The following is a 25957-nucleotide window of genomic DNA, read 5'->3' on the forward strand; positions in this document are numbered from 1 at the left end:
GTGGTTTGCGCCTGTAATCCCAGCTACTCGGGAGGCTGAGGCAGGAGAATGGTGTGAACCGAGGAGGCGGACGTTGCAGTGAGCCAAGATGGCGCCGTTACACTCTAGCCCAGGCGACAGTGTGAGACTCCGTCTCAAAAAAAAAAGAATTTTATACTTCTATAAATAAACCTTATTGAATGAAACATGCATTTCTCCCACCCCTCAAACCACATTACTTTCCCTCAAAGCTAAAATCCTATTACATTATATTAAAATAATGTTTTATTCCATTAAGTTTTTCAGTGACATTTTATGGGACACTTTATCAATTACGAAAAGTAATTTTCTACAAAACATAATCCTATTATGTTTATATATATATATATATATATATTTTTTTTTTTTTTTTTTGAGACAGATTATTGCCCTGTTACCCAGGCTGGAGTGCAGCGGCGCAATCTCGGCTCACTGCAACCTCTGCCTCCCGGGTTCAAGCGATTCTCCTGCCTCAGCCTCCCCTGAGTAGCTGGGATTACAGGCGTATGCCACTACGCCAGGCTAATTTTTTTTGTATTCTTAGTAGAGACGGTGTTTCGCCATGTTGGCCAGGCCGGTCTCAAACTCCTGACCTCAGGTGATCCGCCCGCCTCGGCTTCGGAAAGTGCTGGGATTACAGGCCTGAACCACCACAGCCGGCGTTAAAAGAATTTTTTACTCAATCAACTTTCTCAGTGATATTTTATGGGACAACTTATAAATTATGAAAAGTCACTTTCTACAAAACATCATTATAAAATATAGTTAAATTAATAAGATTGCTGAAACCTCTGACTGCAAAGACACAAAATTAGATTTATACTGTAAAGAATAATGACAGTGACAGGCCAGGCACACGGTGGCTCATGCCTGTAATCCCAGCACTTTGCAAGGCCAAGGTGAGTGTATCACCTGAGGTCAGGAGTTCGAGACCAGCCTGGCCAACATGGTGAAACCCCCATCTCTACTAAAAATACTAAAAATTAGCTGGGCGTGATGGCATGCCCCTGTAATCCCAGCTACTCGGGAGGCTGAGGCACGCACCACTGCACTCCAACCTGGGCAACAGAACCAGATCCTGTCTCAAAAAAAAAAAGAATAATGACAAAAACTATATTTAAGGAGGTAATTTAACAAGTGCTTCAATTAGTAAATTACTGAAATTAGAATAAGTCCCAAATTCAATAATCAAATCTTTGGGATAATGTACTATCCCACAACATTATTTAGAAACATGCAATTTTATCAACTGATAGTCATAAAGCTAAACTCTAAAAATAATTCAAAAGAGTAATCAAAATTTCAATTTATGGATATCTTGATATTTTTAGGTTTACCTCTAAAATTGCACTGTAAACTTTGTCATATTCACAAAATGCAATGAAATTGTTAAAGTGTGAATGAAAAGAGTAAATTATTTTAATTAAAGGAGTTACAGGTATTTCAGCAGCAATATAGTTTTAATCTTTCTTAGGAAAAAGGCAGAATACACATTGCCTCATCATCCTCCAACTTTAAAATGTGGCTATACCATTAATTAACACAATTGAATAGGACAAATGAGTAAATTTTACTTAATGTGTCAATTCAACTTTATGTTATAGAAGTATGTCCTAAAAATTATAAAGAAATTTAAGGTAAAAAAAAAAAAAAAGAGAGACATAGTTATGAAACCAAAAGGCTTTAGATTATCTTTCGTTCTCTGCTTTTGAAAGGCCTATTTGTTATTGTGTTATTGACATAGTTAATAGCCAAAAGAACGAAACTCTGCCCTTGGTTACAAAGTCTACCAAATAAAAACTGCAAGAATGTAATAAAGGGCATGACTATGAGCAATGTAGAAGAAATTTAAAAAGAAAAAAAAAACAAGTCTAAATCTAGTAATAACAAATAAAAATTACTACAGAGATTAATACCATCAAATCATATGGCAAAAAACTATTCCTTTTTACAGATTTTCTTTATGTTCAAAGATAATTTATTTAAAATTATCAAACTTAGATTTCACAACCTCTGATCCATGTCTAACATAAAAATGGTTCTTTATAAAAAAGTCCCGGCCGGGCATGGTGGCTAACGCCTGTAATCCCAGAACTTTAGGAGGCCAAGGCAGGTGGATCACCTGAGGTCCGGAATTTGAGACCAGCCTGGCCAACATCGTGAAATCCCGTCTGCACTAAAAATACAAAAATTAGCCGGGTGTAGTGGTGTGCACCTGTAATCCTAGCTACTTGGGAGGCTGAGGCAGGAGAATCTCTTGAACCCAGGAGGTGAAGGTTGCAGTCAGCCAAGATCATGCCACTGCACTCCAGCCTGGGCAACAGAGTGAGACTCCATCTCAAAAAAAAAAAAAGACTCTATGATCATCTTTAAAATTCATGATTTCTTCATATACTTGCTCCTCAAAAGAATGCCTTTGACACACTTAAAAGAGCTAGTTAATAATGAATGCCCCTCCTTACTAGTTAGGAGAGAACCTGAAAACTTCCTTATCTTATTCTGCTTCTGAAGGATCTATGTACTCACAGAAAAATGTGACTTCTTACAACAGTCCAGTGATGAGAATACCTACCTCAATTTACGAGTGAAAACTTGCATGAGAACATTGTTGAACTAAGTAAAAAGTTCCAAAGCAGAAATACTTTCAAGAGAGTCCAGCTACTTCCTAGACTCCTGAGTAAGGGACTTCAATATTTTCAAAGATTACTATTTCTACACTTTCTCCAGAAGTTGACTATAGAGAAAGATAGGGGAGATTAAAAACCAAAAAACAGGCTAGGCGCAGTGGCTCATGCCTGTAATCCCAGCACTTTGGGAGGTTGAGGCAGGTGGATCACTTGAGGTCAGAAGTTCAAGACCAGCCTGGCCAACATAGAAAAACAACATCTCTGCTAAAAATACAAAAATTAGCTGGGTGTAGTGGTGTGCACCTGTAGTCCCAGCTACTTGGGAGGCTGTGGCAGGAGAATTGCTTGAATCTGGAAGGCGGAGGTTGCAGTGAGCCAATGTCATGCCACTGCACTCCAGCCTGGGCTACAGAGAAAGACTCCATCTCAAAACAAAAACAAAATAAAACATCACATCATCACAGTGTGATATATCTTAGGGAAAAAACACTTATCTTAAGATGAACTTTAATGAAGCAGAAAAGTCCTAACAAATCCAATAATCTAGATTCTATTGTATAACATACTACAATCTCCTTAAAGTAAAGCAGCTAATTTGTCTGATAACCAAATTAAATTAGAGCTGCTCTGAATTTTCATTTTAACTGTGAATTATTTTCCCTACCTTTTTCATTTCTTCAACATATGCAATCATGGCTTCCTCTTTGGTCATATCACCCAGTGAACTCCAAGCATCCCTAGAAATGAAAATATCCACAAAATGACAAAGAGACATCTGATTTTAATTGCTCAGAATACAATTTATAGTTGATGCTATAGGGTTACTAATTAAAACAGGTTCTACTTAAAGCCATAACAGGATTGTCTTAAATGTGCTACCATGAAGAAAATTATCACAGCAAATAAACTAGCAAATTAAATAGTATTTAAAACAAATAAGTATATAACCCATCTATGTAGTAATGTACCAGAGACTACAGACCATTCATAAATATTTGATAAGAACCCTTAAAGTTTTTATATTATTACAAAGAACAGTAACAGAAATAAACATTTTAGAAGACTACATTATTGCTTCTCAGGTTTTGGCTAAGATCAAGTGTAGAAGACTACATTAATTGTCACAGGCATGTTTTATTTTTTCTTTTTCTTTTTAATATAAATTTCTCAATAGGCTTTCTGGTCTTTACCGGAAAGCCTACTAGAAAAATTCTAAAAGAGCTGTAACACTCAGGCATGGTTTTTTTTTTGGTTTTTTTTTTTTTTTTTTTGAGACAGAGTCTCGCTCTGTTGCCCAGGCTGGAGTGCAGTGGTGTGGTCTTGGCTCACTGCAACCTCCACTTCCTGGGTTCAAGAGATTCTCCTGCCTCAGCCTCCTGAGTAGCTGGGATTACAGGCATGCACCCCCACACCCAGATAATTTTTGTATTTCAGTAGAGATGGAGTTTCACCATGTTGGCCAGGTTGGTCTCGAACTCCTAACCTCATGTGATCCACTGTCTTGACCTCCCAAAGTGCTGGGATTACAGGGATGAGCCACTGCGCCCAGCCAGACATGTTTTAAATGAACAGACATTTTGGTTAACAGGTTCTATTAATTTAAATAAGAGCCTAACTTGTACATTTGAACTAAAAATGGAAATGGTTTCTCACTTCTAGGATACTGAAAATGTGAGAGACAGGAAATTTTTAAACCCCTAAATAATAATAGTTCTTTCAAATTTTTGCCCGACATGTAAACCTCCCTTTTTATATGTTTTTCCCCGAAGGAGTTTAACTCCACCAAAGGTCAATTCTAGGGGAAAAACATGAAGCAAATAATTAAATCTTCTTAAAATGGGCAAATCAAATTATATTAGATAATATTTAATACTACTAAAATTAAGTTATATGAAATAATAACATATTACTATTTCATTTAACCTGTTATTTTGTGACAATTCATAAAGATCTTAAAGGAAAGTAGAGAACTAAGAAATCTTAAAACAAGCTTATGGCACTTCCAGTTCAGGGTGAAGAAACTAAGCATCACAATGTGTGGGGAAAAAACAAACAAACAAACAAAAATGGGCAGGGCACAGTGGCTTACGCCTGTAATCTCAGCACTTTGAGAGGCCATGGCGGGCAGATCACTTTAGGTCAGGAGTTCGAGACTAGCCTGGCCAACATGGTGAAATTCTGTCTTTACTAAAGACACAAAAATTAGCCAGGCGTGGTGGCACGCGCCTGTAATCCCAGCTACTCGTGAGGCTGAGGCAAGAGAATTGCTTGAACTTGGGAGGCGGAGATTCAGTGAGCCAAGATCGCGCCACTGCACTCCAGCCTGGGCGACAGAGTGAGACTCCATCTGAAGAAAAAAAAAAAAAACCAAAAACTGGTGTGGCATGGTGGTTCACACCTGTAATCCCAGCCAAGGCAGGTGGATCACTTGAGACCAGGAATTCGAGACCAGCCTGGGCAACACATGCAAACCCCGTCTAGGAAAAAATTTAAAAAATTAGCCGGGTGTGGTGGCACAAGCATGTGGTCCCAGCTACTAGGGAGGCTGAGGTGAGAGAATTGTTTGAGCCCAGGAGGCAGAGGTTGCAGTGAGCCATGATGGTGCCACTACACTCCAGCCTGAGTGATGGGAGTGAGACCCTGTGTCCAAAAAAAAGGTGTGGGTTTTAAAACATGCTTCACCACCAGGGCGGGAGGGGGGCGTGGCTCACGCCTATAATCCCACCACTTTGGGAGGCCGAGGCGGGCAGATCACCTGATGTCAGGAGTTCAAGACCAGCCTGACCAACATGGAGAAACCCTGTCTCTACTAAAAATACAAAATTAGCTAGGCGTGGTGGCGCATGCCTGCAATCCCAGCTACTCAGGAGGCTGAGGCAGGAGAATCGCTTGAACCTGGGAGGCAGAGGTTGCGGTGAGCTGAGGTCACGCCATTGCACTCCAGCCTGGGCAACAAGAGTGAAACTCCATCTCAAAAATAAATAAATAAATGAAACATGCTTCACCAATTAGCATATTCTGTTCATAACGTACAGTCTAAAATTGACTTTTCTCAGACATTTGTGAAGGCTTCAATTGCATTAAGAGTATCAACTGTTAGTCAACTGGGAAAACAGCACGGATGAGTACAGGTACCTGTATCAATAATTCTTTTAATTTATAGTTTATAATTCATTTAAGTATACTTTTTAGTTTAGAATTCTTTTAAGTATATAAAAAATCAAATTTCTATTCAATTACAGTAGGTCAGAAGTGACGGCTTAGATAAAAAGTTAGCATGGCAGTACCTGAGTCATATTCCTAGTTATTTATTATCTTCAAGGCTCAATACAAACAAGGAAAAGCCATTATTTTTCTTGCAGGCAAAAGAGGCAGTTAAAAGTTTGTTTATTTAACTTAGGTTGGGAGTTGCTCTTGCCTTAAAAAAAAAAAAAAAGGGAAAAACTCCATGAAAGCAAAGATTAACTGATAATGCTTCTTTATCTTTGATGCACCTATCCCTTTTGGTTTTACTGTTTTCCTCTCCTCCCCAAGATTTTCCTATTTGTGTAAAATTGTACTAAGAGCACCTGGGAAGGCTGGGCATGGTGGCTCACGCCTGTAATCCCAGCACTTTGGGAGGCCGAGGTGGGCAGACCACCTGAACCCAGGAGTTCGAGACCAGCCTGGCCAACATAGTGAAACCCTGTCTCTACTAAAAATACAAAAATTAGCTGGGCGTGGTGGCGCGCACCTGTAATCCCACCTACTCGGGAAGATGAGGCAGAAGAATCACTTGAACCCAGGAGGCAGAGGCTGCAGTGAGCCGAGATCCTGCCACTGCACTCCAGCCTGGGCAACAGAGTGAGACTCCATCTCAAAAACAAACAAAAAAGAAAACCTGGAGGATAAAAATTGTAGCCAATACCTAGGACACTTTCTGCACAGAATAATATATTACCACTTAAGTAATAGCCATATGATAATTATGTCATTAAAATTTAAATTCTTGCATAGCTCTACACAAAAAATTACCATTTATATCTTCCAATAGGATCCCAAAATCCAGGCCTTGAAAGTTTACAGGGTCCTTCAGTTGCCTGCTTATAGAAGCTATAAAATTTAAGCATCATTTCATTTGTTGGCTGGAATGAACCTGTTGGAAACACACATTAAATACAAATCACCTGGGGAATACAACTGATAATCTCAGGTTATAAATTAGCTTAGCTATACTAATAGTGATTTTATATTGCATTAATACTTTAGATAATGATTTATTTCTAGCTTATAGAAACAAAAGTTATGGTTCTGTTAGTTGCTTGCTTCTTCGATTTCAAAACACTCTGAGATTTTAAACTTTAATAGCAATGCCTAAGATGGTTCAATAAATAAAAGAATACATGAATAGACATGCTGTAGATATAACCAAAATAACCTGCAAATGTCTCTTTAAAAACATACTAAAATATAGAATAACTATTATTAAGCAATCGTAATAAGGTACTTTTATTCAAAGCTTATGACAAATCAAAACTGACTAGTGTAAGTGAAAAAGTTATATGTGTACTCTGCCAAATTTCAAATTCTCAGTAGATGAGGAATTTGGGGCTAAAGCCAAAGAGTATACACTATGGTAGAAAAAGAATTAATCTAAGATAAAATAGATTCCTCACTTCCTACCTCTGTAATTTTGGAGACATCAATTTGAGGATAATTCTTCATATATGTTTCTAGCATATCTATAATTTTTCTCATGTTTAAAATTTTTAAATTGGCCAGTTGTGGTGGCTCATGTCTGTAATCCCAGCACTTTGTGAGGCTGAGGTGGGCAGATCACCTGACCCCAGGAGTTCAAGGCCAGCCTGGGCAACATAGCAAAACCCTGTCTCTACAAATAAAAACAAAAATTAGTTGGGTGTGATGGCACACCCTGTAGTCCCAGCTACTCAGGAGCCTAAGCAGAGAGGATCTCCTGAGCCTGGGGAGGTCAAGGATGCAGTGAGCTGTGATCACACCACTGCACTACAGCCTCGGTGACAGAGAAAGACCCTGTCTCAAAAAAAAAAAAAAAATTCAAATTGTATAAGCAAGTGCTATAAGTGCAGTATTCTCAATAACGGAAAAATTGGAATGTTAATGTTTTATAATAGCTGTTTAAATAATTATGATATATAAATATAACAGGACAATTTATAACTGTAGCCCTAAAAAGTTATATTGTAGAAAAATATAAATAATGGTATAAGTTCCATGATCTACTACAAATTTAGAAAAATAAGTTTAAAAACAACATATGTAATATGATACCTTTTGGCAAAATATTTATATACATAAAAAGTACAGTAGAAAGATAAACATAAAATGTTTAAAGACTATCTCTGAATAGTAAGTACACAAATTATTTTCCTTTTCACTTATGTGTTTTTAAAAAAGTTTTAAACATCAGTGTATATTACCTTTATAACAAAATTTGAAAAATAACAATTGTAACAAGATATTTTTTAAAATTTGTAAATTGCATAAGCTAGCAGTTTATAAGAGCTGTGGGCCGGGCACAGTGGCTCACACCTCTAATCCTAGCACTTTGGGAGGCCGAGGCAGGCGGATCACCGGAGGTCAGGAGTTTAAGACCAGCCTGGCCAACATGATGAAACCCCGTCTCTACTAAAATACAAAAATTAGCCGGGCATGACGGTGGGTGCATGTAATCCCAGCTACTCAGGAGGCTGAGACAGAATTGCTTGAACCTGGAAGACGGTGGTTGCAGTGAGCCAAGATCACACCACTGCACTACAGCCTGGGCAGCTGAGCAAGACTTGGTCTCAAAAAAAAAAAAAAAAAAAAGCTGTGCTGTGGAAATTACCACAGAGATAAACTGAGAACTAGTGTTTCAGGTTTGGCCGAGAGTGCATAATTAATTCTCAAATCACTATAATCATTATCTGTATAATATATGCACATTTAGGAGTACCTAACAGATAGTGTTTTAATGATACAATCCTTTATAAAGCAGAGGGAAAAAAATGGAGAAACCACAGTTTAAAATGGTCACTTATTTAAATAACACAAATCTAAATTTAAAACATCAAAAGTCTAATCTCAAAATATCTTCAGTAAGTCAACCAAATATGTTTATTGGCTTAGGTGAATGGTATTAAAAATACAAAAACCGAGAACATTTATTGAGTGTAGTCTGTGTGTAAGACACTCAAGTAAGATTTCTGTCCTCAAGGTGCTCACACATGATGTACTTCATATGTATTTGAAATATTAGCTAAGACTTTTAATTTTAAAAGGTTAAGGTCATACCAAACATAGATGCCATAGGATTCATTACTATTTCAGGCCTTAAATAAGGATTGAGAAACAAGGAACAAAAAACTCCAAGATCTTGCTCTTTGCATAATGATTCAGAGCAAATCAAATGGTTTAAAAGTAGTATTACAAAAATATTTATAATCCATTATAACAAACTTCTGCTTCAATTAATATCAACTTAGTTTCAGGGGATAACAGTATACTGGATGTTGACCAACACAATTACCATTTGATAGGATATCTTTTTTTTTTTTTTTTGAGTTGGAGTCTGGCTCTTGTCACCCAGGCTGGAGTACAATGGCGCAATCTCAGCTGACTGCAACCTCCGCCTCCCGAGTTCAAGCGATTTTCCTGCCTCAACCTCCCGAGTAGCTGGGATTACAGGAACTCGCCACTACACTCAGCTAATTTTTGTATTTTTAGTAGAGGTGGGGTTTCACCATGTTGGCCAGGCTGGTCTTGAATTCCTGATCTCAGGGCCTGCCTCGATCTCCCAAAGTGCTGGGATTACAGGTGTGAGCCACCACGCCTGGCCTGATAGGGTATCTTTTTTTTTAATTTAATTTAATTTTATTTTATTTTATTTTTTTGGAGACGGAGTCTGGCTCTGTCACCCAGGCTGGGGTGTGATCTAGGCTCACTGGAAGCTCCGCCTCCCGGGTTCACGCCATTCTCCTGCCTCAGCCTCCCGAGTAGGTGGGACTACAGGCGCCCACGACCACGCCTGGCTAATTTTTTGTATTTTTAGTAGAGACGGGGTTTCACCGTATTAGCCAGGATGGTCTCAATCTCCTGACCTTGTGATCCGCCAGCCCTGTGATCAGCCCGCCTCAGCATCAGCCCGCCTCGGCCTCCCACAGTGCTGGGATTACAGGCGTGAGCCACCGCACCCGGCCGACAGGGTATGTTAACTTTGCAATACTTTCTTAAATGTTATGTACATACAAACTGTACTTTATACAGGTTTCCTAATAAGTGGTACATAATGTCAACAGGCATAGTGGCCTAGAGACATCAGTCTAGCTTTACCAATTTTCAAAAAACTATAAAAACGTGTGCTTTAGAAGAAAGTATAAACATACTACTTACATAAAACTCTTAGAATCATACCTTTCTATAAACTCTAATAATCAGGGACTTAAAAAATCAATACCTAAATAAGTTCATACTTTTTTTAATATTTTATTTGTTCTTTCTTATCTTTCAGTCCCCCATATGCCCTCCTCCAATAGAATGTTTGAAATTACAAAAGGTTCAGACAACACCATAGAAGGAAAGAAATTACAAATGGAACACTATTTTGTGTATATTTGTTTTTAAAAATTTCTGAATCTGCATTTAATGAATTTTTATTGAATGATTTGTGTTGAATATTTGTTACCTATAATTATTGAAATTATTGATAATTAATAATTAATGAAAACAGAAATGATATTAAATACTGTAGTAACGTATTATTATTGTATTCAGTTAGTTTTACAACTGTGGCACAGTAGTAGCACCTACAATTACTTTCTAAATATGTTTATTGGGCCGGGCGCGGTGGCTCATGCCTGTAATCCCAGCACTTTGGGTGGCCCAGGAGGGCAGATCACCTGAGGTCGGGAGTTCAATACCAGCCTGACCAACATGGAGAAACCCCGTCTCTACTAAAAATACAAAATTAGCCAGGCATGGTGACGCACGGGTGTAATCCCAGCTGCTGGGTAAGCTGAGACAGAAGAATCGCTCGAACCTGGGAGGTGGGGGTTGAGGTGAGCCGAGATTGTACCATTGCACTTCAGCCTGAGCAACAAGAGCGAAACTCCATCTCTAAAGAAATAAATATGTTTATTGTGAAATATAATTCATATAATGTAGAAAGATATGAATTGAAAAGTACGTCTTGCTCTCTAAGACTCTGCATTTAGAACAGAGAAAAATATTTAATGGCCAAAAACTTCGCATTGGTCTATGACATAAAATTACAAATTCAAAAAGCTCTGCAAATCGTGAACAGGGTTAATATGAAAAAAAACCACATCTACTAGTCAAATTGCTGAAAACCGAAGATAGAAAAGAAATCTAAAAAGCAGCCAGAGAAATAGCACATTAAATACAAGAAGGAGATCAGCCACTGGAATGACTTTTTTCTCACCAGCTGCAAAGAAGGTCCAATATGAGTATAAAAAAGAACATTATACAATGGAATAGCAAATAAAAAGGTAGAAAATATATATTTATTAAAATAAAGAGAAATTACTTCACAATTGACTATAGTTATTCTTTCTTTTCTGTCCCTTCATATCAAAAGTTTTCAAAACGCTTAAGCTGGTAGACCCTATGAGTGTGTGGCATTAGGCATCCCCAGCCTAGATTTTTGTTTGTTTGTTTGTTTGTTTGAGATGGAGTCTGGCTCTGTCGCCCAGGCTGGAGTGCAGTGGCACGATATCGGGTCACTGCAACCTCTGCCTCCCGGGTTCAAGCAATTTCCCTGTCTCAGCCTCCCGAGTAGCTGGGACTACAGGCGCACGCAACGAAGCCTGGCTAATTTTCGTATTTTTTAGTAGAGACGGGGTTTCACCATATTGATCAGGCTGGTCTTGAACTCCTGGCCTCAGGTGATCCACCCACCTCGGCCTCCCAAAGTGTTGGGATTACAGGCTTGAGCCACCGCGCCCGGCCCGGATTTATTTTTTAACACACCCAAATCCGCAGTCATTAAGTGACAAGACTTTTGTTTTCAACAATATGAACTACTTAAAATCTGGATATTAGATTTTTCTCCAGTTTGGAAGATCAAAAGGTAATTAATTCATATTCAATAGCTCCCCTTCCACTACATGGCTCCTACATAGAAAAAAAGGCTAAATAAACAACACTAGAACCAGAAAGTGAAAGGGGGCTTTGGGGCTCTCTGCAGGAGGCGTCTACAGCCGGGGCCCAGCGCACGTACCATTCTTCGGCAAACTCTGGATCACCTTCACGGCCGCCTCAAACCTAGTCTCGTGCACGGATCTCGTGTCCGCCATCTCCAGCTGCCAGTGTTGGCCCCGGTCCCAAGGTCTGTCGGCGGGAATCAGGCAGCAGCAGCACCAGCTTTCCCAAGAGCCTGCATGAAACTGGAACATGGAGCGCAGCCGCGGATCAACATGCCCCAAAAGGAGGAGGCCCGGGAGCGAAGCGGGTCAGTTCCCCTTTGCCCTGCCCTATCCAGGCCACACAGATCGAAGCGGCCCGGCTCCTTCCTCCTCCCCCGGGGCGTGACTAAGGCCACGAATCCGGCCCGCGACGACAGCAAAACAACTCACCGAGAGGAAGAGCATGTCTAGCAGAAGACAGAGGGGGTCCGGGCATCGGTGGCCGCGGAGCCGCTCTCCCACCCTGGGGACCCTGGCGGAGCAGCCACACCCCCCATTCCGCCGGAGTCCGTCTGTCAGTCCGTGCCCTCCCCACAGCCCCGCCCCAGAGTCACCGGAGGACCCACTGGCGCCGCCGCCGCCGCAGCGGCAGTGCAGCAAACCCCACCCACCCGACCCGCCGCCGCTGCAAGGACGCGCGCGGTCCGTCTGTCCCCAGAGGAGGGTCCGGGAAGCGGGGAAAGGAGGAGATAGAACCGTCCAGGGGGCCATAGTCCCGGCTTGGTGCGGGGAGCACACTGTGCGCGCTTTTGTTCAGAAGGGGGAAACCGAGGCCGGACCGATGTGTCCGCTCTGGCAGCCGGGTGGACGAAGTGCGCGCTGGGGATACGCGGTTGGGTTCTGCTCCTGGGCCCAAAGCTGCACGCGACGGCACCGCTGGGCAACAAAAATGACTCTGCGGTCCCCAGCGCCTGCACTCTCCTAAGTTAAGGTTTGAGGAAGTTAAATGGGGCCTAAACAAAGGGCTTTAAGTCGGGACAGGTTCTGTGCGAAACTCCAGTTCTGCCATTTAAATTATGTGACCTAGGGCAAGTCACTTAGCCTTTCCAGTGGCAATCGTGACACCCACTCTTAAGGGTAGATGGAGAAAAGCATTGGGGACCTTGGATGGAGGTGCTCAGCAGTCCCTGGCCCGCAGGTCTTCGACAGTTTTCGCTGCCCTGAGCCAAGAACGTCCGAGGAGCAGCCAAAGGAGAGAGGAGGTCGCCGGCTCCTAAACTGGGCTGGGACGGAGGGCAACTTCCCCTACACTACCCTTTCCACCCAGCCCCAGGGAGCCAGGCACCTCCAGCGGGATTTAATAGACTGGGCATGGGGACGGCCGGGCAGAGTGGCTCACGCCTGTAATCTCGATACTTTGAGAGGTCGAGTGGGGAGGATCGCTTGAGGCCAGGAGTTCAAGACGAGCCTAGGCAACATGGCGATACCCTGGCTCTATTTAAGAAACCAATAATTAAAAAAAAAATTAAAAATAGGATACTAGGCGTAGAGGGCGGGGCCAATGAGGAGTCTTTACGGGTCGTCAACCCTAGAAAGGGGGTACCCTGGGCCTTCAAATTACTAGCGCAACCCCCTGCGTCCTTAGGCATTTGGGAAGTGCCCCAGGCCCAGCGTTGGTGGGGGGACTGACTAGGTTGTGGGGGGTGGAGTCCTGTAGCCCGGAAATCCCAAAGTCTCCCGGATGGAAGAGTCGTTTTTGTCAGTTAGGGAGATGGGTTAGGAGGGTTACTAGGAAAAATCTAGGCGCAGATCCTAAGTTACTCTTCCCTCGGAGCCGCGGCGCCGGCATTTACCTTGGTATTGCCGGACAAGGCCTGTCCGTAATGTCCCCGACGCCCGCCCCTCGCCCTGCCCCGCGGGCTTATGGGAAATGCAGTCCCCCGCTCCGCCGCGCTTCCGGACACCACCCAGCGGCGTCCGGCGTTCCTGCTAGCTCTTCCGGTTAGGCGTCTCTGTCCCGCGGACGCAGCAGCCGTGCGGCGGAATCCCTCCTTCCTAGGCGGAATCCCTCCTTCCTAGGCGGTTGCATTTCGTGCCTCTTTGAAATGCCACATCCGCTTCCAGCTTAAGTGTCTTGAGACTGTCGCGGTGTCTGCAGCTGCGGCTTCTCCAGCGCCCTCCGGAGGCTTTGCTTCGGGTTTGTCTAATACAACACGGGGAAATCATTTGATCGTGGACGTTTCACGTTTCTTTGTCTTCAAAAATGAAGAGGACATTTTGTAAAATTATCACACAAAGATGAGAAATAGATTAGAGAACCAACTTTGGGTTGTAAATACTAAAGAATTCCAAATGGTAATGTATGAGTGGCTAAAAAGCAGTGACACTTATCTAACGCGTATTACTTTATTCCATAAAAGGAACAAACCTAAATTGAAGGAATATTCATTTCCCCCTTATTGGATTTAATAGAATCCTTTTCATTTTTAATGGGAAATAATGTGACCTATAGATGTTTCCGTTTTTTTTTTTTTTTTTTTTTTAATAAATCTCCCTCCTCTTTAGGGTGATTTCTGGTGGGATTGAGGAAAATGAACGGGTTTAGGGTTATCTTGGCCCAAAGTCTATCTTGGATTCGCCGCTAGTTCACTGTGTGACTGCATCAGGAAACAAGCTCTGAAAAATTTTGTTTTCTCCAATAAAGTATGTGAAATTACCTAGCATGTAGTAGCCTTCAAGATTTTTGTATTTCCTCTGTTTTGATACTTAGCTGAGCAATAAATATTGGACAGCAGCACCAGGAAAGAATCTGAATCAGGCAGGGAGGATGAGCACTGCCCAGGAGGAAAAAGCGAACAGGAAAGTGTGCTGAGCAGGTGCCTTGGCGGGGGAGAGAGGAAAAGGAAATGACTACACACACACACAAACACACACACACACACAGAGAGAGAGAGAGAGAGAGAGAGAGAGAGAGAGAGAGAGAGAGGGAGAGAATGAGGTTTCTTTCTGTCTCTTAAGTGATGTGTGAGTGGTTGGACAGATTGCCCTCAGCTTTAAGGGCAGTTTAGGATGATCTGTCTTAAGATCGATGCTCTGTGGAATGAGAAAAATGCGCTCTGCAGGGCATGCCCACTGCATGTGCTGGGAGGCTCTCCTACATCCAGTGGGCAGATGCGCAGTCTCCACAGAGGCCCCAAGCCTCGGTGTGAGCCAGGGCTGCTTCAAACATGTCGGCTATCTAAAGTAAGTCCCAGCAGGGGTCATTTATTTCAGGACCGTGGTGCTTTCCATTGCTGATTTGCTGGTAAATGACAGGTGTGAGTGTAGTGAACATGTCTTGCCTCCACCCACTTCACCCACCATCCTGTGCATCATGGAAACCTGTCTCGATGATCAGCAGCCATGTGTGATGGGGTGGAAAGGACAGTCTCCAGAGACAGAATCCTGGGACCATCCCTGACTTTGCAACTTACTAGCTTTCTTGCCACACTATTTAGTTTTTTCAAGCTGTAATTTCCTTAAAATGGGGAATATGATCAATCTCTATCCCACAGAAAATTTGGAGCACATGAGTTCATTCAAGTAAAGTATACCATTAGCAGGCCATAACACAGGCACAAAGAAGGAAATACAATAATTTGTGTGTGTGTGTGGTGGGGTAAGTGTCACATCTTCATAAAATTCAACCCTACCCCCATTTCAGTCACTTGTCAGGGAGGAAAGCCAAGAAGTCAATTCCAAGAGTTTAGTGTGACATCAGTGTCTAGGTCATCTAAATCTGGCCATCTTTCTGCCATACCTATCTAAGTCCTGTAGCAATTAACACAGTAGAGCTATATTTGCATAAGTAACTTTATAGTCTCTGTGTATATGCTGAGCAGAGCTGATTCATTTTACACATCATTTGCACTTGTCATAGAGCTCCTTCAATACTACTACCCAAACATGTTGGACAAAGAAAAGAAGATAGACTTTTGTTTTGTTGCTTGTTTTCTACTGATTTTGTAATACTGTATTTTCAACTTCTTAGCGACATTGGCCCCATGTTAAAGGCCTATGTCACACAGCCTGTTGTGAATAAAAAGTTTTTTTTAACAGTTGCCCTTGCAATAATAAACTTCTATTTGCATTGAAAGCAATGTTATTGCCCTTTCCATATAAAATTGTGCTCATAGATCATTTTAAAGTAACACATTTTTTTCTTAAAGAGATGAAATTGGAAAATAAAGTGGTAATAGTGTGTTTAATTTATAAGTAAACCCTAGGAACACAATTCATTTTACTTTGTTATTATCACAAAACAGTAAAAATTATCTTGTTTTTATCAGATTCCGATTATTAACAAATCCTATTTGTATCCTATTTATGTATTTGTCACATACGTGAAAGTCTTCTTTTTCTTCTTGCTAGAGACCTAAACTGTGATGATCAAATTGAACAGTATAAACAAGCAATTAGATGATTAATTTGCTACAACCTACTCTGAAATATGAGACATTTTATCCACTTATGTATATTCAAGGCCAAGGTTATCAATAAAATACAGGCAAAAGTTATGCAGAATGAAAAATAAGACATACACCTGTGTAATCAAGTCTGTTTTTTTCTTGTTTTCTCACAACATTCAAGTCATCAAAATTTTATTGCTTATTACATGACAAGAAATATAATATTAGACATAAAATGAATAAAGAAAATTCTCTATCCTCAAGAAATTTACAATGTGGAGAAAAAGATGCAGTAATATAACATTATAATACAACATAATCCAATGCATATCATATACTGCAATGAATTCTATGAAAGATTTGTTAACAAAGTGCTTGGGGAAAACAGAGGAGGTATAGTGACTCCTGATCCTGGCTTCTGGAGAAGACCAGAAAATATTAGAGAGGAGGAAGCATATTTACTGACCTTGAGGAACAAGGAGGATACATTCTGTGGGAAAGAGGTGGGCTGGGCACAGTGACTCACATCTGTAATCTGAGCACTTTGGGAGGCCAAGGCAGGAGGATCGCTTGCACCCAGGAGTTTGAGGCTACAGTGAGTTATGATCACACCACTGCATTCCAGCCTGGCCAGTAGAGCAAGGCCCTGTCATTACCAAAAAAAAAAAAGTTGGGCATTCCACATAGACCACATGCAAAGGCAGAGGAGGAACAGAGTTTTGGGAGATAAAGAGGATTTGGAAGGAACATAGAATGTATGACAAAAATTAGTGAGATGAGAATTTGGAATAAAACTTGGAGGCACCTTGTCAGAAATTCAGACGTTATCATGGAGGCTTTAGAGAGCCATTACCTAAATTTAAACGGGGCTGTGGTGATAATTTTTTCTAAAAAAAAAAACAACACAACAAAACTGAGAGCACTTGGGAGGAAGAATTTGGAAATGGCAGAATCACCATAAAGGTGGAAAATATTTACTTTTGACTAAATTGCTAAATTGAGGCATGTTAAATAGAGAATTCATGAGTGTGTTTTTAATAGAGCCTAAGCTTCTTGAATTATTATTCACTTTAGTTAGAATCACTGCAGTTCTATGCATAAAATTAAGACAAAAAGACAAAACAGATACATTGAAAGTTAAGATTACTGAACAAGTAGATTAGTCTGTTCTTCCAGTGTCTTGTGGACTTCTCAGGATGATAAAGAAATTCTACTATGTCACTGTTAGTGCACAATATATAATATACTAATGATTTTTTTTCACCAAGAACAATGGTATTTAACTGTAAAATCTCCACCCCCTGAGGGTATGTTTTCAGGTCTGGGTGATTAATTAGACTGGGAAACAAAGGAGGGAACAACGGCCCTGTGCTTCCTCCACCCCCGCTGCCTCTGTGGATGCGTGGGCCTCTGGCTTCAGTCCTGCTTTTCTTTCTGATGGCCCTTGTTGTTTACGCTAAGTATTTTTGCAGGACGCCTGAGGTGGGCTGGGGTCACTCTGTGTTCTCCTCCCGTGGCAGGGCTTCACTCTCCTCCCCCCTCTCTGTTGGGGTTTCACTGTCCTCATCAGATGGGGATCTCATCCTCATTAGATGACTTCTTGTGCAGCTTCCATGCCTGGTTATTTACCCTTGTGGCACTGAGAGGTTTGTACATATCTTTAAGCCAGAGTGGCTGTCTGAATGAGAAAGATTCATCCTGAGTCTCACTTCGTGAAGAGCATCTCCTCTGTGACAGAAATCTGAAAATGCCCCTTGAGAATCCTTCTCCATCTTCTTGTGATGACCATCGGTGAGAATAAATCTCAATGAGGCAAAAAATTATAATCAAAGTCGTTAGTATTTCGGTCACAAATATTGCCAAGATGAGTTTGTTGTTATAGCCATATCCTGGAACTTCTTTTGTGAGCTCACTCGACTTCTGCTCTTTCTCTTCATTCTGGGCTTCCGTGCTCTCATTGATATAGTTCTCAGTTTTCCACTAGTCCGTATCCCATTCTGCCTTGGACACCTTTACTTCTTGCTGCTCACTGAGAAGCTTCATCAGGAGGCCTGTCCTGGAGATGAGCTTGGCACAGGTCAATTGCACATGGGTCTCAGAGCAGTCCATCTTCAAGGTCCGGATAACATGAGAAATGAGCCTTCTCACATTGTTGTTGGGGATGAAGGAACGTGGCTGTTGGGTTAGCTGAATTTCAAACTGATCCCCTGGGGACGAGAACAATGGGTAATTGAAGCTTTTGGGCTCGGGGGACAGGTCAGTGCCCATGTTGCTGTATTCCCATTTTGTCTCAGTTTGCTTAATAGTGGGCCCTAAGTTGAATGCAGTCCCAGCGGAATCTGCCTCAGGAGGATGATTGTGGGTTGTGTTTTCAGAGATGGTGCCTTCTGGCCTAGTAGTGTTTTCCATAAAAATGTTTTCTTCAAAGGCATTTCTTGCAGTTGTGTTTTTTACATTAGTGTTTTCTATAAAACGTTCTGAAGGAGCAAATACTTCTGGAAAAGGATTTTCCTGAGGACTCGGGTCTCCTAAAGATGAAAACGCCCTTTGGGAAAGGGAATTTATGAGGCTGTTCACTGCAGAGAATGGAGGCCTCTTTGCGAGCATCAGTCTATTGAGGTAACTTTTCTTTCTGAACTTTGGACTCTTTTTGGCCTTGAGTGTTCTGTGGGCCACGCGGGAGCAAGTTTTATGAAAGCGGTATTTTTTTCTGGAATGTATGATTGGTTTAGCAGCCTTCATATTTTTAACTCTAGCCTTTGCATTTTCTAAAATGAAAATGGTGTAGGTTAAGTCTTTTGCTCTGTCTCTGACCTGAGGTAGGGCTTTTGCAGGGGTGGAGGCAGAAGGCACACCCATGGAGAAGGGTTTCAGCGCAGAGGAGACTGTGGCCTTATGCTCTTGGATGAACGAAGGCTTGGTGTAGATGGTGTTTCCCACTAACTTCTCAGGCCCCTGCTCTATGTGAGGCTGTCTCAGCTCCCTTGGGGCTGGACTCCCGAGCCTTTTTTCTTTGGCAGCGTTCTCTGCAAATGCCTGGGCACCCTGTTCCCTCCTGATCCTCTGCTTTCCACCTCTTTGAAGTGCCTTTTCAAGATGCTCCTTGGGCCCATGAGGACTCTGTTCACTCTCTGCAGGTTTTTGCCTACACTTTGAATCTTTGCCAGGCTGCTTTCCTGTGGTTAGATAGTTTCTAATTTCTTTTCAAATATTTGGCATTTAAATTTCTTACCTAGAAGGCTGGACTGCATAAGCATGGCAGTTTTTTCTTCCCTTTTAACTTCATCAATTTTTTTCTTGTATTTCTGCATCTAACATATTTTCCAGCAAATACAGCTTTCTCAATTTATTTTCATAAGTTGAGTTGTTGGATGCAGGTTGAAGAGAGGGGCTCTTTGTATTGTTATTCAAAATACCCAGGAGCCTATCTCCATCTTGCACATTTGAAGAAAGCAGATTAATGAACGGTAACAATATTGATTTCACATCTAGATTTACCGCTGAGAAATAAGGCAAGATGTAACTTAGTGCACTGATAACATCCCTCTCATCATTGGTGTCTAGCTGCCCACTCCCAAAGCCTGACAAATTGATGCCATTGCTGTCTGAGGCTGCCTCCGGCTCAATAGTCAGCTCAGTGCTCGTGTGCTTCTTCTGGGCTTGTAACACCTTCATGAACACTCCTGGATTCTCTACAGATGCTTCTTCAGACAATGTATGGTGTTTGTCAGACATGCACTGTTGCAATGCAGCTTGACTCTCTTGCAGACAGCCTCAATGCTATTTTTAAATTGGCAGAGGCAGCAGGTCATATGGCTAGGTAAGATCAGTTTCTCCAGTTCAACAGTCATCACGAGAATATTCTCAATTGTTGTAAGTGGGACTTGCGTTGTTCCCATGTCTAGATATTTAAATGCTGACAATTTAAAGAGATATGGATCTTCAACAGTTATCAGAGGATTGCGATTGAGAATTAACTTGTGTAAAAACTGCATTCCATGCCAGGCCTGAAATGTTCCAAAGCTCAATTCTGTGAGTAAATTGCAACCAAGATTTATAAACTGCAAAAATGGTAGTGGTTCAAATGTATGTCTTTCGATAGACTGTATTTTATTGCAGGATAAATCTAAATACTGGAGGGATAGCAGGCCTTCAAATGAATCATTATGTAATTCAGTCAAATAATTTTCATTGAGAATTAGTTTCCCGGTCCAACCGTATGCTTTCCATACATTTCCATCAATGTAAGAAATATAGTTTCCTTGGAAATTTAAGATGGTGAAGGTGCCATGGTAGGTGTTGGGCTCTGGCACAGGCACTTGGTAGAGCCTCTGTTTTGGGCTGAGATCAATACACGACAGCGTCTCATCTCCGCAGGTACAGAGCTCACATATGTTGGTGCTTGTGGAGGCCTACTGTTCCTCTGGTGCGGTTAAAGCCTTATTTTGGGCATAACTTTCAGACTGCACCAGTGAATCCTGAGTAGGTTCTAGTTCAGTAGGTGGACCTGTGACTTCAGTCAGTTTTCGATGCAGAGTCTGAACCTGGTCTGGACGAGGAGCTGTAGTCTTCTCCAGGGCTGTAGAATGTCCAGTCTCTGTAGTGGGCTCTGGAGTTATGGCAAGCCCCAGGTCTGGAGGCTGAGTTGAGGTCTCCTCCATGGTTGGAGACGGTTTAACCTCTGTAGTAGGTTCTGTAGTTATGGTAAACTCCAGGTCCAGAGGTGGAAGTGTGACTTGAGTCAGGTTTGAATGCTGAGCCCGACCCTTGTCTGAAGGTGGAAGTGTCACCTCAGGGTGTTCTGGAGGAGGAGCTGTAGTCGTCAGGGCTGCAGAAGGTTCAACCTCTGTTGTGGATTCTGGAGTGATGGTAAGCCCCAGATCCAAAGGTTGAACTGTGGCTTGAGTCAGGTTTGAATGCTGAGTCTGAACCTGGTCTGGATGTGGAAGTGTCGCCTTAGGGTGCTTTGGAGGAACTACATTCTTCTTCAGGGGTGTAGAATGTCCAACCTCCGTAGTGGGTTCTGGAGTGATGGTAAGTCCCAGGTCCAAAGGTTGAACTGTAATGCTGGGTGACATTGGATGCTGAGCCTGATCCTGACCTGGTGTTGGAATTGTAACCTCTTGATATACTGGAAGTTGGGGTACAACTTTCTTAGGAGGATGAGTTGGGGTCTCCTGCATGGTTGGAGAAAGTTCAACCTCTGTTGTGGATTCTGGAGTGATGGTAAGCCCCAGGTCCAAAGGTTGAACTGTGGCTTGAGTCAGGTTTGAATGTTCTGGAGGTTGAGTTACAACTACATTAGGGAGCTCTGGAGGTTGAGCTACAACTACATTAGGGAGCTCTGGAGTCTCAGCTGGGGCCTCCTGCTGGGTTAGAGAAGACTTACCCTTCTCAGCAGTCTGTGGATGCTCAGCTGCAGCTTCCTGCTGGGTTGGAGAGGGGTTCTCATTATTAATAGGTTCCGGAGATTGAACTGAAGTCTCCTGTTGAATTGCTAAAGGTCCAGCATCTTCCGGTGACTCTGGAGGAAGAGGTGGGCCCCCGTGCTGGATAGTGGGAGGTTCTACATCATTACCTGGTCCTGAGAGCTGAGCTGTAGCCTCCTGGTGGACTGGAGAAGTTCCCACCTCTGCACTAGGCTCTGTTGCTATGGTGAGCTGCATGTCTGGAGGCTTAACAGAGACATTGGGCAAATCTGAATGCTGAGTTTGATGGTGACCTGGAGGTGAAACAGTGACTTCATGATGTTCTGGAGGCTGAGCTGGGGTCTCCTGCTGGGCTGGAGAAGATTCAACCTCCCCAGAAGGCTGAGCTGGCTGCTCCTGCTCACTGGGGGAAAGTTCAGGCTCTACAGGAGGACCTGGAGGCTCAGTTGGGGCTTCCTCTTGGTTTGCAGGAGGTTCCATCTCTTCTAGAGGCTAAGCTGGGGTCTCCTGCCGAGTCTGAGAAGATTCAACCTCCCCAGAAGACTCAGAAGGCTGAGCTGGCTGCTCCTGCTCACTAATGGAAAGTTCACGCTCCGTAGGATGACATGGAGGCTCAGTTGGGGCCTACTGTTGGGTTGCAGAAGGTTCCACCTCCTCTGGAAACTGAACTGGGGCCTCCTGCTGGGCTTGGGAAGATTCTTTCTCATTGGTAGGCTCCGAAGTTATGGTAACCTCCACATCTGCAGGTTTAACTGTAATGTTGGGCAAGTTATAATGAGCTTGATCCTCACCTGGAGGTTGAACTGTCACCTCATGATTTGGTAGAGTTTGAGCTAGACTCTCCATAGAGGACTCTGGAGGCAGAGCTGGGGCCTCCTGCTGGGTTGAAGAAGGAGCTGTGGAAGCTGCGCTGGGGCTTCTTCCTGGAGTGAAGAGGACTGGATATCTTCAAGGGTCTCTGGATTTTCAGTTTCAGGCTCTAGATGGAATTGAGAAAGTCCAACTTACTCAGGGGACCCTGGAGGCTCATCTGAGTTCACCCAGAGTTCTGGAGGCAGGCTGCCAGGATACTGTGTATCCATACTCGAATATTCATCCTGCAAAGTCTGTTTCTAACGCTGAGGTTTGGATAATTGCTATGGAATTCCAACAATATCAGCAATGCTCCAATGCTGAGCTAGATCTTTCTTCAGGTTCCTGGGTGAAACAAAAAATAAATAAATTTGGTTGGTTTTGAAACCTTACTGTCTAGTGGAGCAAGTATTTCATCTGCCTGATGACCTGCAGCCCCATCTAGATCTGCAGTTTGAACCTTACTTTTGAGGCGAGGAGGCTGAACTAGGGTCTGGTTCTGATCCCTGTCCAGCATTGGAACCACCTCTGGGAGCCTTTCTTGCAGAGTCAGCTTGTCATTGAAATCCTGGTGTGCAACTGAGAACTGCTCTGGCCCCAGGGGCAGCTCTCCAGCTGAATCCGTGTCCAGGAATGCAACCAAATTTTCAGTTGATTGCTGGGGTGGGGCTGACATCTGCGAGGAAGCAGAGGGCCCCAGGTAATCAAAGTCCCCCGGATCTGCTGGGGCAATAGGGGCATGGGGAGATTCCCATGGGAGATGGGAGGAGTGGAAGACCAGGGCTCAGGCGGCCCCTGGGGGTTAGAGGTCAGCTGGAGCAGATCCTTGACCCACTCCAGAGGCTGAGCCTCCTTGACTAGTAGCCACAATAGTTGCCACGTGAGCAGGGGCCATAGGCCCCAGAAACACAGCAGGGACATGACACATGCTGGCACTGCGCAGTGAGCGAGAGCCATTCTGGCTGCCCCGAAACACTCGTGCCCCTCGTAAGCGTGCGCCCCGCCCTGTCTTTATGACACCTTTATTTATGCCACCTTTATTAGGCTCGGGTCTAGATCTGCTCCATGTCACCATGGGAATCTTATGTCACAATCCAGTCCAAGTACCCCTTCCCATCCCGCCCCACCGGAACCCCCTCCCCTCCCCTTAGCGAGGAAGGATTTGGGTCGCAGGCCTGGGTGGTCCCAGGACTCCAGGGCCTGCAGTGGTGGGGTAGGGTGGGGTGGGGGCACTGCAGAGCTTCCCAAGGAAGTCAGGCGACCTCGCCTCCGGATATTCAGAAGTGCTAGTCCAGTTCTGGCAGCCTGAACTCTTCCTCCTTTTTTTGAAATCCGAGAATACTCTTCCTTCCAGGGAGAGAAACTGACCTGTAATCCCAGCTACTCAGGAGGCTGAAGCAGGAGAATCGCTTGAACCTGGGAGTCAGAGGCTGCAGTGAGACGAGATCGCAACATTGCATTCCAGCCTGAAGTGCTGCTGTAGGTACTATGGCTCCTGAAGTTGCTTTCCCTGCAGTAACTGGAGTCCTCCTCGTCGTCTTCCAGCTCCTCCGGGTAAGGGTAATCGAAGTCATCGTCGTCCTCCTCCATCTCATCCTCCTAGTTGTCCTCAGACTCCTGGGTCTCCTCAGCGTCGCCGTCCTCCTCCTCCTCGCTCTTGAGGTCATCGTATACCACTTTGTTAACGGCCGAGGGCCGCGGTGGTGCGCGCCAGGTGGCTGCCCCAGCCCCCTCGCCCCCGCCGCCGCCGCCAGGGGCGCTGGTGTGTGTGGTGTGGTGTGCGTGTGTGGGGGCGGAAGGCAGCGGCGGTTTCCGCCAGCTACTGCTGCCCACCCTGGGCGAGCTCAGCCGCGTCTTGGGCGCCACCTCATCCTGGCGGCGGCCCACCTGCCCCGGCTGCTACTGCGTTGCCGCTAGCTGAGCCCCCGATGGGTTCGGACGTGTGCGGCGGCGGCGGCTGAGGCTGGGGGAGAAGGGAAAGCGGACGAGGAGCGGCGGGCGCAGTGGAGGCAGTGGGGAGCGCCGGGGCCTGACGAGGAGGCCCGAGGGGCCGGGCGCCTGGGCGGTAGAGACCCGGTCTGCCGAAGCGCGTGGAGGGAGAAGGCTCATTCCGAATCGCTGGGGCCCCACTTTGGATCACCTTCAGCCGCCATCTTGTTTCTTTCCGTTCAATATACTAATGATTCTTAAATCCATGTAGATTTCAAGAAAAAAAAAATCAATATATATATAGTCTTAATTCCAGCCGCGCGCGGTGGCTCACGCCTGTAATCCCAGTACTTTGGGAGGCCGAGGCTGGTGGATCACGAGGTCAAGAGATCAAGACCATCCTTGCCAACATGGTGAAACCCCGTCTCTATTAAAAATACAAAAATTAGTCGGGTATGGTAGTGGGCGCCTGCAGTCCCAGCTACTCGGGAGGCTGAGGCAGAAGGATCACTTGAACCCGGGAGGCGGAGGTTGCAGTTGAGCCACTGCACTCCAGCCTGGCGACAGAGCTATACTCTGTCTCAAAAAAAAAGAAAAGCCGCAGTTGGACTCATGGAGCCCTGGGGAAATCTTCTCAAGATGCAAAGGAGGTACTATGCCAAAGGAGACATTCTGAAAGCAGGAGGCATCATCTTTTATACATATTCAATCACAGATCTTTATATAGTAGTTTTTCATAGGAAGAATCTACAGGAAACTGAGAGGTAGAAACAGGAGTGTCCCCAGTTACAAATGCTCCCAATAATCTTCTAAGGTTTTCCTGTGCTTCTCATCACTGCAGCTCTGGGATCTGGAAGGCAGGCAAGTCCTGTTCTCTAAAGGTTATGGGTTGGGTGCTTTAGATTCCTTGGGTCCAGTAACCAAAAGACAAGAAATACATCACCACTGGGGCAGGATTCATATACTCTGATCAGCAGGAGGAGGCGGGGCTGCTTTTCCACAAAAGAAGCAGAGATAATCTCTCTCTCTCACACACACACAGACACACTCCCCACCCCCATAGTCTCTGTCTCACACATGCACACACACACATACACACACACACTCCACACCCTCTCTGTCTCTTTTTTGTTATTAATTTCCTGTTGGAGTGCAGTGGCAGGATTTCGGCTCACTGCAATCTCCGCCTCCCGGGTTCAAGCGATTCTACTGCCTCAGCTTCCCGAGTAGCTGGGACTACAGGCACAGGCCACCACACCCGGCTAATTTTTGTATTTTCAGTAGAGACGGGGTTTCACCATGTTGGCCAGGATGGTCTCAATCTCTTGAGCTCGTGATCTGCCAGCCTCGGCCTCCCAAAGTGCTGCGATTACAGGCATGAGCCGCTGCGCCCAGCCTATCTTCCTTAATTCTATTGTGTGTTGAGAAGTTTATTAACTTTCCCAAATAGTCGATTATTTATTTATAGGTTAGATTTATCTTATAGTAATTTCACTTGGAGGATAAATTTTATT

At 43.8% G+C, this 25957-nt stretch overlaps 2 protein-coding genes, 1 non-coding gene and 1 pseudogene across 22 annotated transcripts in view; 1 reads left to right on the forward strand and 3 right to left on the reverse strand.

The window, feature by feature from the left end:
• Positions 1–13829, reverse strand: part of ACBD5 (acyl-CoA binding domain containing 5) — an 84493-nt gene extending 70664 nt beyond the window's left edge. For 3 of the 19 annotated variants that reach the window (XM_055353352.2, XM_055353349.2, XM_063709966.1), the window contains exons 1-4: positions 12236–12445; positions 11881–12046; positions 6660–6780; positions 3310–3382 (exon numbers count right to left, since the gene is read on the reverse strand). In XM_055353352.2, coding sequence (XP_055209327.2) covers positions 3310–3382; positions 6660–6780; positions 11881–12046; positions 12236–12250 — 375 coding nt within the window. In that variant the 5' untranslated portion in view covers positions 12251–12445. Of the gene's footprint in view, positions 1–3309; positions 3383–6659; positions 6781–11880; positions 12047–12235; positions 12762–13638 lie in introns of those variants that run through there. The other 16 variants (XM_031015639.3, XM_055353353.2, XM_055353354.2 and 13 more) reach the window with 11 other exon arrangements.
• LOC115936106 (U7 small nuclear RNA) lies at positions 3816–3877 on the reverse strand. The gene has a single exon (XR_004071688.2). It is a non-coding gene; the product is annotated as a U7 small nuclear RNA (small nuclear RNA).
• A 2782-nt stretch (positions 13830–16611) lies between the features above and the next one.
• LOC101149543 (leucine-rich repeat-containing protein 37A3-like) lies at positions 16612–23409 on the reverse strand (annotated as a pseudogene).
• A 339-nt stretch (positions 23410–23748) lies between these two features.
• LOC115935973 (outer dynein arm-docking complex subunit 2-like) overlaps positions 23749–25957 on the forward strand; it is a 130496-nt gene continuing 128287 nt past the window's right edge. For both annotated transcript variants that reach the window (XR_010135166.1, XM_055353360.2), the window contains exon 1: positions 23749–24068. Coding sequence is in view for 1 of the 2 variants with exons in the window: in XM_055353360.2 (XP_055209335.2) it covers positions 24003–24068 (66 nt within the window). In the remaining variant the exon portion in view is untranslated. The remainder of the gene's footprint in view (positions 24069–25957) is intronic.

This window comes from Gorilla gorilla, chromosome 8 (genome assembly GCF_029281585.2).
Source record: "Gorilla gorilla gorilla isolate KB3781 chromosome 8, NHGRI_mGorGor1-v2.1_pri, whole genome shotgun sequence".
NCBI lineage: Eukaryota > Metazoa > Chordata > Mammalia > Primates > Hominidae > Gorilla > Gorilla gorilla.